Source organism: Anomaloglossus baeobatrachus, chromosome 6 (assembly GCF_048569485.1).
Source record: "Anomaloglossus baeobatrachus isolate aAnoBae1 chromosome 6, aAnoBae1.hap1, whole genome shotgun sequence".
Lineage (NCBI taxonomy): Eukaryota > Metazoa > Chordata > Amphibia > Anura > Aromobatidae > Anomaloglossus > Anomaloglossus baeobatrachus.
The window spans coordinates 387,609,408-387,628,617 of record NC_134358.1 but is presented as its reverse complement, the minus strand read 5'-3'; the positions used below and the strand labels follow the sequence as shown (position 1 = coordinate 387,628,617).

Here is a 19,210-nt window from a genome sequence, read left to right as displayed (position 1 = left end):
AGTCCGTCTTTTGGAGTTTTCCACGTCTTCCTCTCCATTCTCCACCTTTCTTTGAAGACTAGAGGAGACCTGAATGGGCTTATTCAGGTTACAGACTTGATTCCTGCTGTTTTACAGTAAACATTTTATTCAATTCTTTGAGTTATCATTATCTTCCTCTAATCCATGTCCCCATGACAACCAGCAGACAAATAATAGATGCTGTTGACCCAACAAGTGTAATATCACATTCCGCTATAACTTTGCTTGTAACAACAGTGCCTGTAAAGATCCCCACAAGTGGAGGAGACACTAGAGGCAGATATATATATACCCAGTGTGGACTGATTAGGGGCATGTGCCCTCAGCACTTGGAGGAGTCAGCAGTGACAGATCAGGGGGAGGAGAGAGCCTGGTGCTCTCAGTCACTGCTGTCTGTGCACTAGGAGATGTGTGAAGTGGGGTGTAAGTGCTGCCACAGGCAGATCTGCAGGCAGGACTGACAGCACCAGCCTCTGCAGCCACCAAGGAGGACAGGCACCAAGTGGGACAATGACAGAGCCCAGCACCAGGAAAGAGGGATTTAAAAAATGCAGGAGTGCCACCTTCAGCATCGATGGCTTCAGCTTCACCATAGGTAAGAACTTTGTAGCATCTTCATTACGTTCTGCTTTAGATAGTGGAGGACGAATGCTCTGCTGTATACATGTGTATGTACAGTATGTATGTACAGTATGTATGTGTATGCACACTGTGAGCAGACTGTTATTGCTAATCTAACTCTATGTAGAAGTGCTGCCAGAAGCAGGGCTGGAGGCTTCAGGAATGGAAAACCCTCTCTTGTAATATATTTGGGTATTGGAAATAATGTTCCTGACTGGGGGCTGTCATGTCACCAGAAGTTAGGGAAGTTTTCTTAATAATTGCTTCGGTTATCAGGGGCTTGTGCACTATAGATGGCTGCAGAAGAGCCTGTTTGGGACCTATACATGGCCCTGGTCAGATCGATCTCTGCTGGCCACATGCTGAACAACTTCTATCTGTGCGATTATGTGTCTGTAACAAGGTGCCAACCACATTCATAACATCTCCAAGACTGTCACTGGTCAGGCTACATGGCAGTCATCTGTCTAAGAGCTAATGTACACTGCATCTACTGTATCTGTCTATAGGTGTCTATCTGTTATCTATCTATCCATTATCTATCTATCTATCTATCTATCTATCTATCCCTCTATCTATCTATTATCTATCTATCTATCTATCTATCTATTATCTATCTATCTATCCATCCATCTATCTATCTATCTATCTAACATCTATATATCTGTATCTATCTATGTATTTATCTATCTATCTATCTATCTATCTATCTATCTCTCTAATATCTATATATCTGTATCTATCTATATATTTATCTATCCATCTATCTATCTATCCATCTATCTATTATCTATCTATCCATCTATCTATCTATCTGTATCTATCTATTATCTATCTATCTAATATCTATATATCTGTATCTATCTATATATTAGTCTGTATCTATCTATCCCTCTATCTATCTATCTATCTGTATCTATTATCTAGCTATCTAATATCTATATATCTGCATCTATCTATATATCTGTATCTATATATCAGTCTGTATCTATCTATCCATCCATCGATCCATCTATCTATCTATCTATATCTATTTGTCTGTATCTATCATCTATTTATTTATTATATATCTAAATTCCTCTCTCTCTGTCTCTGTCTCTCTCTCTCTCTCTCTCTCTCTATGTACAGATTAAAAAGTTGCTTTAAAACTTTAAAAATAACTTGTATCAACAGTTCAAAATAATAAATATTTACAGAAGCCATGGTTGTTGTCTGATCTACAAATAACGTGTGTGTGTATGTGTTTGCATATATATATATATATATATATATATATATATATATATATATATATATATATATATATATATATATATATGCACACTAGGTATTTATAGATCAGACAACAATCATGTCTTCTCTCCCCACTTACTAGCTTGGACTGTTGATACAATTTGTTTTCTATTAAAATGTCTTTCTTGTCATTAGTAAACACATAATTGCTGTGTTGGGCTGTGACAGGCACTTTTGGATTAAACCCTCTGGAATGAGCTGAAGTTTGCTTTCAGCAGGCAGCGCTTTCACCTGCCTTGCAGCCTCTGAGCTATTCATGTTGGATTAATTAGGGTGTTGGCATCCACTGTCAAACCTCTATTTAAATTGCCTGCTTGTTCTGATTTCTTAGGTCTCATTATGCTCTTGTTGAGGTGGCACCCTGACTACTCAGAGGCACAGCTGCCTGCTGCCCCCATGCTGTATGATTGCTCTCAAACACATTGGCTACCTTATGTAAAGATTTTCAGGAAAAAAGAATGTCACAGGCTAAAGCATACAAGTGACTGCATGTACATCAAGCTTAGCTAGTCCCTGGATTAGTAGGAGCATGCACAGACGAATGTTGGAGTCGTTTGGCTGTAGTTAGAGCTGGCCTGTTTGGAATATACCAGGGCTTTCATGCTCCTAATGAGGTTTGCTGCTCTGTGTTTTGCAGCCACTAATAGGAATAGATAGCTATCTTTAGAAGAATGCAGACTTTTATTATGACAATTTAGCATTAAATGCCTGTGATATTCCTTACAAGCTCACAGGATGGTTTGTATAAAGCTCTTTGAGCTCTTGGAGCTTGATGTGCTCAATGTACTTCATGTTACTGCTGCCTTTATGTGACAGGTGAAAGATAAAATAGACCTACAAATTAAATGTTATCTCTAAACGAGATGCTGTAGCAGTGCCAGAGGGCATACTAGACATCATGCTTAATGCTAAGTAACACTAATGACAGCTGGAGAGGGCTCAATACATGTGCTGGAAAAGGCTGGCATAGGGTAACAATGTGTGATATTGCTTTATATCGCAAAGTCATAACAGTATTTTCCTGGCAAATAGTTATCAAATGTTTACAAGTTGAATCTATGCTTTTGTTTCCATATAAACGTCCGTTCAGACGTGAACCACTTGTTGCCGCGCGGCTTTCCGGCCAGGATTCCGGCAATGTTGGGGGCTACAGGCCGTGGGCCGGCGTAATCTCTAATAACCAGTAATGAAAACCGCTCCCAGCAGATTGCATTATAACATATATTAAGTAATCACTGGCTTTTTAAGGCATGGGAGAGTTTGTGCACGTTATCTGTATATAGGAAATTTGTTTGTGAAATTAATTTAGTTTTTTATGCATGATTTTAAAATCTCAGAATTCTCATTGCCATGAAACATTTCACTTTGGGTAGTTATAACCTAGCCATGATATACAAAGTCTGCCTGCATCTATATCAGAGAACATAGCTGTTGATTAGATCACATACTACCTAGATCTGTTTGCTTTTTTTATATTTTTGGTTTTGTAGTGCTCAATATCTTTTTAAAGAATAATTAATAAAGGCTATTTTTTTTACAGACACTTATCAATCAGTGAATTAGCAGTTATTCTTCTGTACGGACTACACCGAGAACATATACTGTATATTTCCAATTGAAGACTTGACACTGTGTACACAGCGGTTCATTGAAAGAGTTTACCTGCCAATGACTGACAGGTGTCTGCACACAGAGATCACTCAAGGGGAAGAGGCATGGAGAACCCAGGGTGGACGGGCTTTCTTGACTAGTCACATGTGGAGCTTGGTCTCCAGTGGCTTTTAAAAATTTTGTTTTCTAAAATGCCACAGCATTTCAAAGTCATACAGACATATCTAAAATCATACAGCCAGTGTCTGATACATGTCCGTCAGTTTCTGTTTAATAATGGGCCCCACTGGGTAACATTTGTGGCCATATAGGGTGACCTATGTATTAAATATGACACTGCTACAGTAGCTCAGCATTATTATATATTGGGCACTTCACTAAAATTTAGTGTAAAAAATTCCCAAAATATATTAACAAATAATTCACTGATTACAAGGGTCTGTTAAATAAAATCTTTAATAAATATTCTTTAAAAAGGCCGGCAATCTTGCCAGAGTGTGCATACGAGAGCATTGTCTCTACTATGTTATACTAATCATCAATACGAATGTAAAGCTACCTATCCCTTGATGAATCAAGGCAGCAAATAGTTAATGATTAAACGCATAGGGCTTTTAAAGGGAACCTGTCAGGTGCAATATGTGTGGCGCCCCTGACCTGGTCAGGCACCACTGAGTACTGCAGCCATGCTGGGGACAGTACAATACAGGTAATCCAGAAGGCTGACAGGGGTGTGGAACACAGGCGCATAGTAATCAGCTCTCACACATGTACCCATGAGAGGACCCCTGGGGATCCCAGGAGGGGGAAAAGCCTTGACCTTCACTGGAATAGTGGAGGGGGCCAAAAGCCTCCATCTCCTCTCAAGGGGTGTGGTAAGAGAGTCTGGTTGCTAGGTGGCGTAGGCAAGAACAGGAGAGGAGGGGCAGTGAGTCAGTTAGAGCAGAACTCCATAGGGCTCAGTGAGGAGCAGACCTGTGGGGCTGTTGCTGTCTAACAGCGCCCGCGCAGTGGCTACTGACGGGGGAGAACGGTCAACTAGGAGTGCTACCCGAAATCCATCTTCAGCTAAAGAGAGAGCACGGAGTGGGAAGTAAGGAGACTGCTAGAGAGTACCAGGCCCAAACGGGCGGCAGATCCCGAAGCGGAGATAGATCCAGCTTTCTTTTGCTAAACCTGCCGGTGTGGGGCTCTCCAAGCCCACGCCACAACACCACAAAAAGCCGCAGCCACGTAGCCACAGTTAGGGCCCATAGCTCACAGGAGGCAAGAAGCTGGAGTGATCTGGCCCAGGCAACAAGCACACGGCGAACGAAGGGGAGAGAGGCTGCAGCATCTTCCCTGGGTGACCCCCATAGGGACTCAAAGTCGGGGTCACCCCAAACCACCAAGGGCTAAGGAAGGCGAGTTAGTAGTCACCCTCACAAGTCAGCCTGAAGGACACCTGGTTCCCGCCTGGTTCATCCCAGCTACGCCCGGGTTACTCACCCTGCCACCTGAAGTGAGTAAAAACCCTGAAAGACATTCTGCCTGTGTGGAGTTATTCTGCGCCTTGTGGTACTACGCACCTACACAGGGCCCTGGGGCTTGCCTCACTCTCAGGAGGCTATTCCAACTAACTGCACATACCATCAGCCCCAGGCGACCCTCAACCTGCAGTGGCGGTCCCTACTGGCCGCAATACTGAGAGTGGCGTCACGACAAGAAGAAGATCTCCTACCTGTGACCAGATCCAGCCGAGTGGAGTCCCTGAAGGTAATGCACCGACACTACACCTGTGGGGCTTCACATCTGGCGTCACGAACAGGATAAGGACTAGACCTGTTCAGACAGGTGACCATGTGCCTAGGCGGTCCGCTTGAAAAATTGGAAGCGCCGCCATATTGCCACCATGAAAAGCGCGCTGAAAAACAACAGCAGCCCGCGCTGGAAGAAGTTACCGCCCACGAAGAGGTGTGGCTACCCAGAGATCCCCTGCAGAGTTCTGACCTTGCCAGCTATGAGAGTGGAAGCGTCCAGAGACGTCGGGACAGAAAGGGAGCCACAAGCCTGTTGCTGGGAGAGGAGCTGCTGAAAGAGGCAGAGCGGAAACTGAACAGCTTGCTACTAGAGGCAACGGCGAGTCCACAGCTGGAGAGTCGTGCAGAAGAGGGCGCAGAAGAAATGGCGTCTGACCGCAGAAATCCAGAACCGGGCTCCGCTGCCTGGTGGTATCGGGAGCTGGCCCAGTTCTGCGACCGACTGGAGACCCGGGTCGTGGAGCAGATCCGAGAAGAACGTATGGAACTTCTGGAGATGGCTGCCGCGGTTCAGGCCTATGAGAGGGGAACCGCACGACGAGTGCCAGACCGGACGGCGACGACTCAGACCCCGATGCTGCCACCGATGGGTGAGTCCAGTATTACCCCTGCCGGCCCGGATGCCCCGACCCCTGCTGCCACGCTCGCGGTCCCTGAAGAGGCGCCCGGCGCGGCGACGCTGAGCCAGGCCGCAGCCACGCCAGGTGCGGCCCGCCAAGCCCCGGCCGCCGCAGCGATGCCCTGCTCGGCCCGCCAAGCCCCGGCCGCCGCAGCGATGCCCTGCTCGGCCCGCCAAGCCCCGGCCGCCGCAGCGATGCCCTGCTCGGCCCGCCAAGCCTCGGCCGCCGCAGCGATGCCCTGCTCGGCCCACCAAGACCCGGTCCCTGCAGCGACGCCCAGCCCAGCCTGCACCGATTCCATCGCGACAGCGACGCCGATCCAGGCCGCCGCCAAACAGGGCGCGGCCCGCCAAGACCAGGCCGCCGCCATGCCGGGCGCGGCCCGCCAAGACCAGGCCGCCGCCATACAGGGCGCGGCCCGCAAAGAGATTGCATCACCATTTACCCCGGCCTGCAAGGCCAGAGCAGACACCGCTCCCCAGTCCAAAGAGGTCCCTGCTAGGAAGTCCCTGATAGGAGAGGACCCCGAATACTGGAAGCTGAAGGCTGACCTAGAGGCCCAGTTCCCACAAGAGATGGTGGATCGGTATCTGCTCCCTCCGCACACCCCCAAGAGGGTTCCGGCAACCCCTGCAGCAACCACGCCAAAGAGTCCCCCGCCTGGGCCTGCTGAAGAAAGCCCATCCCCAGCACTGCCACCAAAGGAGTGCCAAGAAGAACTAAGGGGGAGAGGAGGCCAGGAAGCTGAGGAGCTGACTCCGGAGCCACCGGCAGTGGAGCAATACTCAGAGCCGGAGATGTTACCCTATTCCCGTTGGGATGAGGAGGACTTGACACCGTCTGCTGATGAAGACCAGCCCAGAAACCTCACCTGGGGCCCTGCAGGCATTGAGGTAACAGCCCAGCAGAACCCAGCCCGCAAGACCAGGCGTCGCAACAGAACAACGCTGTCCCCTGCACCACAGTCTCCAGAGCAGAGAGAAGTCACAGCCAGAGACCTACAGGAGAAAAGGTTCCTGAGAAGAGCCAAAGCCCAGGTCAGAGGACCCCTTTGCAGAGGAGTAGTGGAGGATTTCAATTTGAGAAGTGGATATGGATTCATTGTAGCCCCTGGTATCAAAGAAGGGATATTTGTCAACAGAAGAGATGTGAACGCTCATCTGCCTAGAGGACACCCTGGCAGAAACTTAAAGATGGGAAATACAGTACAATTCACTATGCATGAAGGCGAAAGAGGATTGTATGCGCTTGATGTAGTGCCATGTCCCAAGGAAGAAAGAAAAGACAGAGATAAAGAAACAGATGCAGCAAAGGAAACAGATGAAGATCAAGAAAGAAAAGACAAGGAACCTACAGATGAAACTACCTCAGACGACGACAAAGACCAAGAAAGCAACAGGTGCCGCAGCCCTACAGGCCCAAGCCCTGGTATGGAGGAGTAGAGAAAAGTAAAGTAAAGAAAGAAGTTACCAGTTGAAGTTTTGAAAAGTTTTGTTTTGCAACGTTTACGTTTAAGCATGTGCCCACAAAAACTATTGTGAGAAAACCATAAACCTTAAGGCTATGAACTGGCTATAGCCACAAACTCTCGCAGTGTAAATAGTTACACCAGAGGGCACCACCACCACCAGAGTCAGCCTGTTTAGGGGCTTGGCTCGTCTGCAACCAGGAGGAGCCCGTCCGTATATAGGGCCTTGGCTCACCTGCGACCAGAGAGCATGCCTGTTTATGGGGCCTGGCTCTCCACCACAAAGAGGGTACCTGGTCAGCACCAACTGTGGAGGCCGCCTCTACATCCTGCCAGAAGAGGCTGAAGGCGCGGATCCACCAGGCCAGGTATACCCTGAAACCACCAGCCCATGTAAGCCGCCTCTACATCCTGCCAGAAGTGGCTGAAGCCGCGGCCAACGTGAAAGGGTTTTGGGTGGGTTAACGGACTTGTGGGTGGAGGGTGGTGATGTATGGTACCTGGTGCTTTTAAATGTTTTACATGTTTTAATGTTTTATGCATTTTAAAATGTTGTCTTGCAGCCCGAGGACGTGCTGGTGATAACTAAGGGGGAATGTGGCGCCCCTGACCTGGTCAGGCACCACTGAGTACTGCACCCATGCTGGGGACAGTACAATACAGGTAATCCAGAAGGCTGACAGGGGTGTGGAACACAGGCGCATAGTAATCAGCTCTCACACATGTACCCATGAGAGGACCCCTGGGGATCCCAGGAGGGGGAAAAGCCTTGACCTTCACTGGAATAGTGGAGGGGGCCAAAAGCCTCCATCTCCTCTCAAGGGGTGTGGTAAGAGAGTCTGGTTGCTAGGTGGCGTAGGCAAGAACAGGAGAGGAGGGGCAGTGAGTCAGTTAGAGCAGAACTCCATAGGGCTCAGTGAGGAGCAGACCTGTGGGGCTGTTGCTGTCTAACAGCGCCCGCGCAGTGGCTACTGACGGGGGAGAACGGTCAACTAGGAGTGCTACCCGAAATCCATCTTCAGCTAAAGAGAGAGCACGGAGTGGGAAGTAAGGAGACTGCTAGAGAGTACCAGGCCCAAACGGGCGGCAGATCCCGAAGCGGAGATAGATCCAGCTTTCTTTTGCTAAACCTGCCGGTGTGGGGCTCTCCAAGCCCACGCCACAACACCACAAAAAGCCGCAGCCACGTAGCCACAGTTAGGGCCCATAGCTCACAGGAGGCAAGAAGCTGGAGTGATCTGGCCCAGGCAACAAGCACACGGCGAACGAAGGGGAGAGAGGCTGCAGCATCTTCCCTGGGTGACCCCCATAGGGACTCAAAGTCGGGGTCACCCCAAACCACCAAGGGCTAAGGAAGGCGAGTTAGTAGTCACCCTCACAAGTCAGCCTGAAGGACACCTGGTTCCCGCCTGGTTCATCCCAGCTACGCCCGGGTTACTCACCCTGCCACCTGAAGTGAGTAAAAACCCTGAAAGACATTCTGCCTGTGTGGAGTTATTCTGCGCCTTGTGGTACTACGCACCTACACAGGGCCCTGGGGCTTGCCTCACTCTCAGGAGGCTATTCCAACTAACTGCACATACCATCAGCCCCAGGCGACCCTCAACCTGCAGTGGCGGTCCCTACTGGCCGCAATACTGAGAGTGGCGTCACGACAAGAAGAAGATCTCCTACCTGTGACCAGATCCAGCCGAGTGGAGTCCCTGAAGGTAATGCACCGACACTACACCTGTGGGGCTTCACATATGCACCCAGTACCATGAGCAGTCCTGGGTGCATATTGCTATTCCCTGCCTAACCGTCCCTGTATACACTAGTATAGATAAAAGGATCTTTAGAAAAAGTATTTCTAAAGATCTTTTATCATATGCTAATGAGTGAGGGCACTAGTCCCCTGGGCATTAGTTCCCTTGCTAGTCGGCTCCATTAGCATGTTAGTACGACCCTGTGGGCTAATGAATGCTCAGCGTCAGAGTAGATCTCACTCACCTCTCCGCTGTCATCGCCGCCCGATGCTGGATTTCAGCTCAGTGCGCCTCAGTTTGAAGCCAGGACGCGTACATCCAGCTTCATAGTGCACATGACAGAAACTCCGGGATCATGCGCACTGAGCCGAAATCCAATGTCGGCCAGCGATGGTGGCGGAGAGGTGAGTGAGACCATCCTGTGATGCTGCGCATTCATTAGCATGTTAGCACGCCCACAGGGAAGTACTAACATGCTAATAGGGCGACTAGCCAGGGGAACTAACGCCCAGGGGACTAGTCCCTGCGCTCATAAGCATATTATAAAATATCTTTAGAAATACTTTTTCTAAAGATCCCTTTATCTAAGCTACTGTATACAGGGACAGTTAGCAGGGATTAGCAATGTGCACCCAGACCTGCTCGTGTACTGGGGGAATATTGCACCTGACAGATTCCCTCTAAATAAGAATAGATAGGTAGTCATTACCAGTTAGTAGTATCTTCCGCACTTTATATTATCTCATGTATTAATTTTTGCCTAGGGTTTGTGCGATTACATATGATACACCTTAGGGGGTCATGCATTAGAATACCCCATCTAGTGGCACTCTCAGGGTCTGTGTAATTGCCTTTATTGCACCCAGGGTTTGAGTAATAAACCTGTTAATTAGTTGTATCCTTGGTGCTTGTGCAATAATACTTTCTGCACTTAAGATCTGTGCAGTCATAAGTTATGTCTACTGTCACTTCACTAAGTACATTTGTTATATGGTTTCCGATTGATAATAGCCTTATATATATATATTTTTATTACCCTAATTGGAGATAGGTTCATTTCCATATTTGCGAGAGCAAGTGCTTGTCCCATACCACCCATATGGGAAATAGTTTATCTCCCCGAGACGACATCACACGAAGGCTGCATATCACTTAGGCTATGTGCGCACGTGTGAGCTCTGCACCGCACCTAAAAGGTGCGCTTCAGAGCGCAGCTGAAAAGCTGCGTTCTGAAGCGCATGGTGCCGGCAGATAACATGCGCTCTGCATGCTGCCTCTCCCTATAAACAGAGCAGGGGCTGCCGGCAAAGCGCATGGAAGAAGTGACATGTCACTTCTTAGAACGCGCGCTCCGGGCAGCAGCCAAAGCGCTGCGCTCTAAGACGCCACGTGCGCACGGCCCCTGCACAATCTCCATAGATTGTGCAGGGGACGCAGGACGCATGCAGTTACGCTGCGCTACAAAGCGCAGCGTAACTGCATGTAATACTCACACGTGCGCACATAGCCTAAGAGATAAAAGAGGTTCATCAATATCAGAGAACTTAGATGTTGAGGGGATCACTTACTACCTATATTTACTCTTTTTTCTTTGTTTTGTAATAAGTTTGGTTCTGTAGTGCTCAATGTCTTTTTAAAGAATAATTAATAAAAGCTTTTTAACAAACCCTTATCAATCAGTGAATGAATATACAGTATATTGGGGCCTTCTCTACACTGAGAACGTGTACAGTGCTGTGGAAAGTGTTTGCCCTGCCTGATTTCTTTTTCTATTGTATGTTTGTTACACTGAAATGTTTCAGATCACCAAACAAATTAAATATGAAAGATAACACAAGTAATCACAAAATGCAGTTTATAAATGAGGCACCTTTATTACCAAGTGAAAAAGAAATTCAAACCTACAGGGCACTGCATGAAAAAGTGATTGCCCCCGAAACCTAATAACTGGTTGGGCCACCCTTAGCAGCAACAACTGCATTCAAGCTTGTGCAAAAACTGGCAATTAGTCTTTTACCTTGCTATTGAGGAATTTTCGCCCACTCATCTTTTCAGAATTGATGTAATTCAGCCACATTGGAGGGTTTCTGAGCATGAACTGCCTTTTTAAGGTCATGCCACATCATCTAGGCCATGTCAAAGTCTTAATTTTGTTTTTCTTAAGGCTAAGTTCACACTTCCGTTGTTTTGTATCAGTCACATGTGTTGCTTGACGCATATGACTGATGCGTTGTACAACGGATGACAATGAAAAGAATTTCATTGTCGGACTCCATTGTGTGCGGGAGGGGGCGGAGCCGAGCGGGGGGCGGAGCCGAGCGGGGGGGGTGAGCCAGGCGCTGAGGATGTCAGTGGCAGTGCTGCGGTCTGCATGGCTAGGGACAGGTGAGTGTGTGAGTGAGTGAGTGTGTGTGTGTGAGTGAGTGTACAAATGCGGAGTGCAGGAGGGGGCGGAGCCAAGCGGGGGGTGGAGCCAGGCGCTGAGGATGTCAGTGGTAGTGCTGCGGTCTGCATGGCTGGGGACAGGTGAGTGTGTGAGTGTTGTGAGTGAGTGAATGTGTGTATGTGTGAGTGTTCACATGCGGAGTGCGGGAGGGGGCAGAGCCGAGCGAGGGGAGGAGCCGAGCGGGGCCAGGCGCTGAGGATGTCAGTGGCAGTGCTGCGGTCTGCAGGGCTGGGGACAGGTGAGTGTGTGTGTGTGTGTGTGTCTGTGTGCATGTGCGGAGTGCGGGAGGGGACGGGGCCGAGCGGGGAAGTGTCGGCTCCCTGCACACATAACCAGACTAAATATCGGGTAAAGCAAAGCACCCGACGTTTACTTTGGTTACGCGATATTTACCTTTGTTACGGGCGTACACCGCTTAGCGCTGGCTCCTTGCACCGTAACCAGGGTAAATATCGGGTAACCAAGCAAAGCTGGTGACATGTACAGGGAGCCAGAGAGCATGTGCAGTGAAATCCGACGGATTGCACTGCTCAAAAAACGTAACAGGCTGCATTCCTCCTGCCCGGTGGTCAGTCGTTCCACGACTGATCAGTCGGGCGGAGGGTGCAACGCAGCATCATCAGTCACAATCCGCCGCTCATACAAGTCTATGAGAACAACGGAATCCGCTAAACGGATTCCGTTGTTTACCAGAGCAGCGGATTGTGACTGATACAATTTAACGGAAGTGTGAACCTAGCCTAAGCCATTCAGAGGTGGACTAGCTGATGTGTTTTGGATCATTGTCCTGCTGTATAAACCAAGTGTGCTTCAGCTTGAGGTCATAAACAGAATGTCGGACATTCTCTTTCAGGATTTGTTGGTAGAGAGCTGAATTCATAATTCCTTTTACCATATCAAGTCTTTCAATTCCTGAAGCAGTAAAACAGACCATCAAACTAACACCACCATATTTTACTGTTGGTATGATGTTCCTTTTCTGAACTGCAATGTTACTTCTATGCCAGATGTAATGGGACATACACCTTCCAAAAACATCAACTTTTGTCTCGTCAGTCCACAAAGTATTCTCGCAAAAGACATTTTGGGGATCATCAAGATGTCTTCTGGCAAAACTGAGACGAGTCTTTATGTTCTTTTTGCTCAGAAGTGGTTTTTGTCCATGCAGGCCATTTTTGCCCAGTCTCTTTCTTATGGTGTAGGGATGAACACTGACCTTAAGTGAGGCAAGTGAGGCCTGCAGTTCTTTGGATGTAGTGGTTGGGTCTTTTGTGACCTCTTTGATGAGTTGAGCTGTTTGCTGTCATTTTGATTAAATCAATGTTTTATCTGCTGCAGATCTAGCAGTTATACACAGCTCATGAATATACTGGACTACCTGGCAGCATGCCAAGTAATCCTCTAATTTAATCAGCAGTAGATTATCAAAACTACATTAAGCAGCCCCGTAAGTTCAACACTGCTGGAATCAGGGTCTCTAACCTTACGTTATGCTGCTCTCAGATTGGGAGGCAAAAACCTCGTGACAGATTCCCTTTAACTTCATTGGTCCATGCAGAGTCCAGACCTCAACACCGCCAACACATTTTGATGAAATAAAACTAAAATATCAAGCCAGGTCTTGTCACACACCATCAGTGTCTAACCTCAATGGTATTTTGGATGAATGAGTAAAAATTCCCACAGCTACACTCGAACAACTTTTAGAGAGCCTTCTCAGAAGAGTGGAAGCTGTTTTAGCTGATAATAGGAGAATAACTCCATATTAGTGTCTATAAATTCAGATTGAGATGTCATAAAATCTCCTGTAGGTGTCCCAATACGTTAAACACATAGTGTATATTTCTTTCTATAGGTATTTACACTTGAATACATAATTGAAATTTATATTGTTTACGTTCATGGCTGTGTCATTGATCTATTTTGCCTTCAACCATTATAGGGATTTCACTGAGGTGCACAAGCTCTGTACTATAATGTCAAATCCCTCCAAAATTGTGTCCTTTCCCAGGTGACCATATGTATAGTGGTATACTCCCTAAAAGCAGTGCTTCTAGGGGTGCATGCATGTGTTCTCTTACACAAAGTGTCATGGTCGCTAAGTATCTGGCAGTTTATCAATGGCAGTTAGTCGGGGCAGGAGTCAGGTAACCTTCACTTTTTTACTCTCTTTATTAACTATGTGCTTCATCTCAAATTTTGTCTTCCTATGTGCCTTTGTCATCCACTTTCACCACCCCAACTATTACCACTCATCCACATCAGCCCCTCTCATCTCCCTTCTCCTATGTACAGCCCCTACGCTCTTTTCACCTTCCTGAATAATCTCAGTCCATCATGTCCGAAGGTATTGCAAAACAAGCCATATGCCAAATCCAAAACTATCTGCTCTTTCTCTTTTTACTGCTGTTACATTCTGGCTATATCTCTCCTAATCCCGTCCACCCTCTGCCAACTTCAACCCCTCCCCAACTTCTCGTAGAAACCTTGCTAAACTTATTAATGTGCATACAAATCAGAGTGAAGAGGGGGTTAATGCCGCGCATCAGCCAAAATGAAGATGTAGCACGTTGATGTTATAAACGTATTCTTTTATTCCATCGGTCTACGCGTTTCGAGGATACACCTCTTCTTCAGGACCAGTGCATCAACATAGTATAGCATAAATGAAGATGTCAGACATATATATACAGCTGATAACAGAGAGCACCGCCCATTAGATGAAAGAAAAAAAAAAAACTAGTGGGAGGAACCACTGATTCAGTGACATAACAGATATTTAGTAGAACTCAAATTCACATATAGACTAATAGATAATAATGAATAACAAATATAAAAGTTATAGGAGTGACAAATTATTTTGAAAAGAAAAAAAGAAAACAGAAATCATTATATAAAGAAAAAAAAAAAAAAACCTTTTCTAGGTGTGAACATTACACTAGAACCCACATAGGGTGGATTCCTTAAAACCTCAAAGTCAGTGTTATTAGTGAAACTGGCTATTCCATATTCTGTGAAAGATGTGTAGGAAATAAAAGAATCAAATGTGAAAACAAAAGAGGAGTGTATGGTATGAGATCTATGTGTATTAAAGGGATAGGGTCTATGTGTATTAAAAAACCTGAAGTGACATTCACAATTAATAAAAAATAAAAAATAGCGCTGACCGGAAAAAACATTAAAAATAGGTAAAAACCTTTATTAAGAGCAATACAAAATGTTAAAACTTGTAGAAACATCACCACAGAGAAAAAGGAAAATTCGTGTTAGGCCTCTGCCACACTCACGTGAATTTCACGCACGTGCCGAGAGACACGTATTTTCCCTGCGTGTTGTGTGCAGGTAAGTACGTGTCTCTGGTACGTGCGTGACACGTGTGTTCTACGTGTGCTATCCGCGATAGCACACGTAGAATCAGTAATTATTATACTCACCTGGTCCTTCCTGATGTCCGCGCTGCTGTCCGTGGTGCTGATCCTCGGTCTCCAGCCCTCCCGTCTCCCCGCTGCTGCTGCTGCCAGGCTGTGAAGTGAATATTCTATGTGATTAATGAGCGGCGGTCGGCAGCAAGAGGCAGCAGCGGCAGAGACAGGAGGGCTGGAGAAGGTGAGTTAATGTTTTTTATTTTTTTCCCTGACATGTGTGTTTACTCCGGCGCGTGTCACACGGGGCCGCATCCACACTACACCCGTGTGGTACGGGTGCGGGCCGTGTAACACCCGTGCTGCCGGAGAAAACACTGACATGTCAGCGCTTTCAAAAACGCACACACGTACAAACGCACACGGACACACGTTCCGTGTGGTTTTACGTGTGTGTGCCTGCTACAATAGGGTAGCATTGGTTAAAGTGTCTCCGTGCCGCCGGTACGTGTAAAAAATGACAAACACGTGCCGGAGGCACGGATGTGTGGCACAGGCCTTATATTCAGGGCTCAGGAGCGAGTAGCATAACAGAGCGCTGATAGAAGACAGGTCAAGAAAGTTCAGACCGTGGGAAATAATGCTTATGTGCATGTCCGAACTTTCTTGACCTGTCTTCTATCAGCGCTCTGTTATGCTACTCGCTCCTGAGCCCTGAATATAACACGAATTTTCCTTTTTCTCTGTGGTGATGTTTCTACAAGTTTTAACATTTTGTATTGCTCTTAATAAAGGTTTTTACCTATTTTTAATGTTTTTTCCGGTCAGCGCTATTTTTTATTAATTGTGAATGTCACTTCAGGTTTTTTAATACACATAGACCCTATCCCTTTAATACACATAGATCTCATACCATACACTCCTCTTTTGTTTTCACATTTGATTCTTTTATTTCCTACACATCTTTCACAGAATATGGAATAGCCAGTTTCACTAATAACACTGACTTTGAGGTTTTAAGGAATCCACCCTATGTGGGTTCTAGTGTAATGTTCCCACCTAGAAAAGGTTTTTTTTTTTTTTTTTTTTCTTTATATAATGATTTCTGTTTTCTTTTTTTCTTTTCAAAATAATTTGTCACTCCTATAACTTTTATATTTGTTATTCATTATTATCTATTAGTCTATATGTGAATTTGAGTTCTACTAAATATCTGTTATGTCACTGAATCAGTGGTTCCTCCCACTAGTTTTTTTTTTTTTTCTTTCATCTAATGGGCGGTGCTCTCTGTTATCAGCTGTATATATATGTCTGACATCTTCATTTATGCTATACTATGTTGATGCACTGGTCCTGAAGAAGAGGTGTATCCTCGAAACGCGTAGACCGATGGAATAAAAGAATACGTTTATAACATCAACGTGCTACATCTTCATTTTGGCTGATGCGCGGCATTAACCCCCTCTTCACTCTGATTTGTATGCACATCCTTGTGGGGCTGCAGCAGACGCCTTCATCCTATGCTCTATCAGTGGTTGTGACTATCTCACAACCTTTTCAGGTGAGTGTATTTTTCCTGATCTACCTCACTGATCTGTTGGTATTACACTATCAGCGCTCCTTATTTTTCAGTTTAAACTTATTAATGTTAGTTATATGCCTTCTTCCTCTTTTAATTGCGTGCTCTGGAATATACAGTCTGTATGCAACAAGCTTTACTGCATTCACAACTACTTTCTCAATAACTCTCTTAATCTGCTGGCCCTCACTGAAACCTGGATTCAGGTTCCTGACACTGCTTCCCTGCCGCCATTTCTCATGGTAGTTTACACTTTTCCCATTCCCTGAGACTTACGAACAGACACAATGGTGGAGTCGACTTACTTCTATCGCTACAATGCACCTTCCGGGTCATCCCCCCCAGCTCCATAACTCTCATTCCCTTTTTCGAGGTCCACACCATCAGGCTATTCCATCCCCTCTCCCTCAAAGTAGCAGTTGTATACTGTCCCCCGGCTAACCCACCCAATTACTTGACCATTTTTCTGCCTGACTGCCACACTTTATGGGAGACTTCAACATCCCCATAAACAGACCCACTTCCCTATCTGCATCCCAACTTCTATCTCTAACCACCTCTTTTGGCCTCTCACAGCCCTCAACCTCTGAGACACGCAAAGATGGTAATACCCTAGACCTGGTTTTTGTCCACCAGATAACTCACCGCTTCACCTCTCTGACCACAACATCCTCTCCTTCAAACTCACAAATTTCTCACCCACCCCAGCACACCCCCACACATTCAGAAATCTACAGGCCATTAACCCTCATACCCTCACAGACTCTCTATACTCATAACTGTTTCCAATCTCCTCTGTTTCTTGTTCTGATTTGGCTGTAAATCACTACAATGATGTTCTCAGAAGTACCCAAGACTAAGTAGTGCCCCTCACGCTCAGAACAAAGTAAAACAGCCCTGGCTCATACCACAAAGTCAATTTCTCCAGCACTGCTCTAGTAATGTCAAATGCCTATGGCAGAAAACTCGATCAGTTCGGAAATAGTGAAAAAAAATAATTCATGAATAATTTGTTTTCTGCAGACGGACTACGAGTCGACTACGTCCGGGTGTCCGTCTGGAGAAAACGTGTATGTGCAAAAATGGTACAAAACAGAACACACGCTATTGTAGTGTGCTCCATTACAGTCAATGGCCCTGTCGGCGCATGCATCCGAAACACGTTTTGCAGGGTGGGAGAGGGGCGGTTCGGACAGATGCCCCGATGGGACCACTGAACGTAAGGCAAAACGCTGTGTGAAAGGAGCCTAAAACAAATTAAATAAATCTCCCAAAAGTTTACTAAGGCTATTTTCAATTCGGGTTTGAGCTTACACCTAGTGACTCTGTTGGAAATGGTGTCCAAAGCAAAACAGGATTTGGGAGAATGTACTGAAGGGGTCATTCGCAGTAATGGCGCAGACAGAGTCACAGTGTGATGTCAGATATAATTTTCAGCTGAGGTGGCAGCAAGACACAAACTTTATGTGACTGCAGACTGACTAATTGTACAGCGTGTAGTGTGCACACTATCACGATTCCCCGTGTGAGCTGTCGATCACATGACCTCATACATGTGATTTGCATACTTTGGCGGGCTTTGCACGTTGCGACATCGCAAACCGATGCTGCGATGTCGCACGCGATAGTCCCCGCCCCCGTCGCAGGTACGATATCTTGTTATAGCTGGCGTAGCGAAAATTATCGCTACGCCAGCTTCACATGCACTCACCTGCCCTGCGACCGTCGCTCTGGCCAGCGACCCGCCTCCTTCCTAAGGGGGCGGGTCGTGCGGCGTCATAGCAATGTCACATGGCAGGCGGCCAATAGTGGCGGAGGGGTGGAGATGAGCAAGATGTAAATATCCCGCCCACCTCCTTCCTTCCATAGAGCCGCTGGCGGCAGGTAAGGTGAAGTTCCTCGCTCCTGCGGCGTAACACACAGCGATGTGTACTGCCGCAGGAACGAGGAACAGCATCGTACCTGTCGCGGCAGCATAATTATGGAAAAGTCGGAGCCTGCAACGATGATACGATAACGACGCTTTTGCGCTCGTTAATCGTATCATCTAGAATTTACACACAACGATGTCGAAAGTGACGCCGGATGTGCGTCACTTTCGATTTGACCCCACCGACATCGCACGTGCGATGTTGCAATGTGCAAAGCCACCCTTATGGTCACATGCCTTACTAGATTCAGCTGGCTTCCCTCAATTCCCATTTATTGAGAGAAGCTGGACACAATTAGTTGGCAGGTGATCGCAAGTATGGAAATCGCACACACATGGTCACCACTTTCCTGCATCAGAAAATCATAATAGTGTGCGCACCACAAGCTGTCACGATTTGGCAGTCACATAAAGCGAATGCAGACTCTTGCTCCAAGTCTGGACAACCCCTTTAAGGACATTAGTGGTATGTGTGGTCTCGTTGTCCTGCTGCAAAATAAATTTGGAGCCAATAAGACGCTTCCTTAAACACCTTACAGATGAAAATAACATCCGACACAGCACATAGTAACTTCATCTGCATCATTATAGTCAGTGGCACTATCAGCGTCTACGCCCAAATGCTGCTTTTCAGGGGTTCGGACGTGCATCCCGAGGGAGCCACTAAATGAATGATCAAACCCTCTTTGAACATAGCCTGAAGGGTACTTTACAT

At 46.5% G+C, this 19,210-nt stretch overlaps 1 protein-coding gene across 2 annotated transcripts in view; it reads left to right on the top strand.

Moving 5' to 3' along the window:
• The first annotated feature begins 424 nt into the window (after nucleotides 1-424).
• PDE1C (phosphodiesterase 1C) overlaps nucleotides 425-19,210 on the top strand; it is a 1,233,587-nt gene continuing 1,214,801 nt past the window's right edge. For both annotated transcript variants that reach the window (XM_075315087.1, XM_075315090.1), the window contains exon 1: nucleotides 425-616. In XM_075315087.1, coding sequence (XP_075171202.1) covers nucleotides 532-616 — 85 coding nt within the window. In that variant the 5' untranslated portion in view covers nucleotides 425-531. The remainder of the gene's footprint in view (nucleotides 617-19,210) is intronic.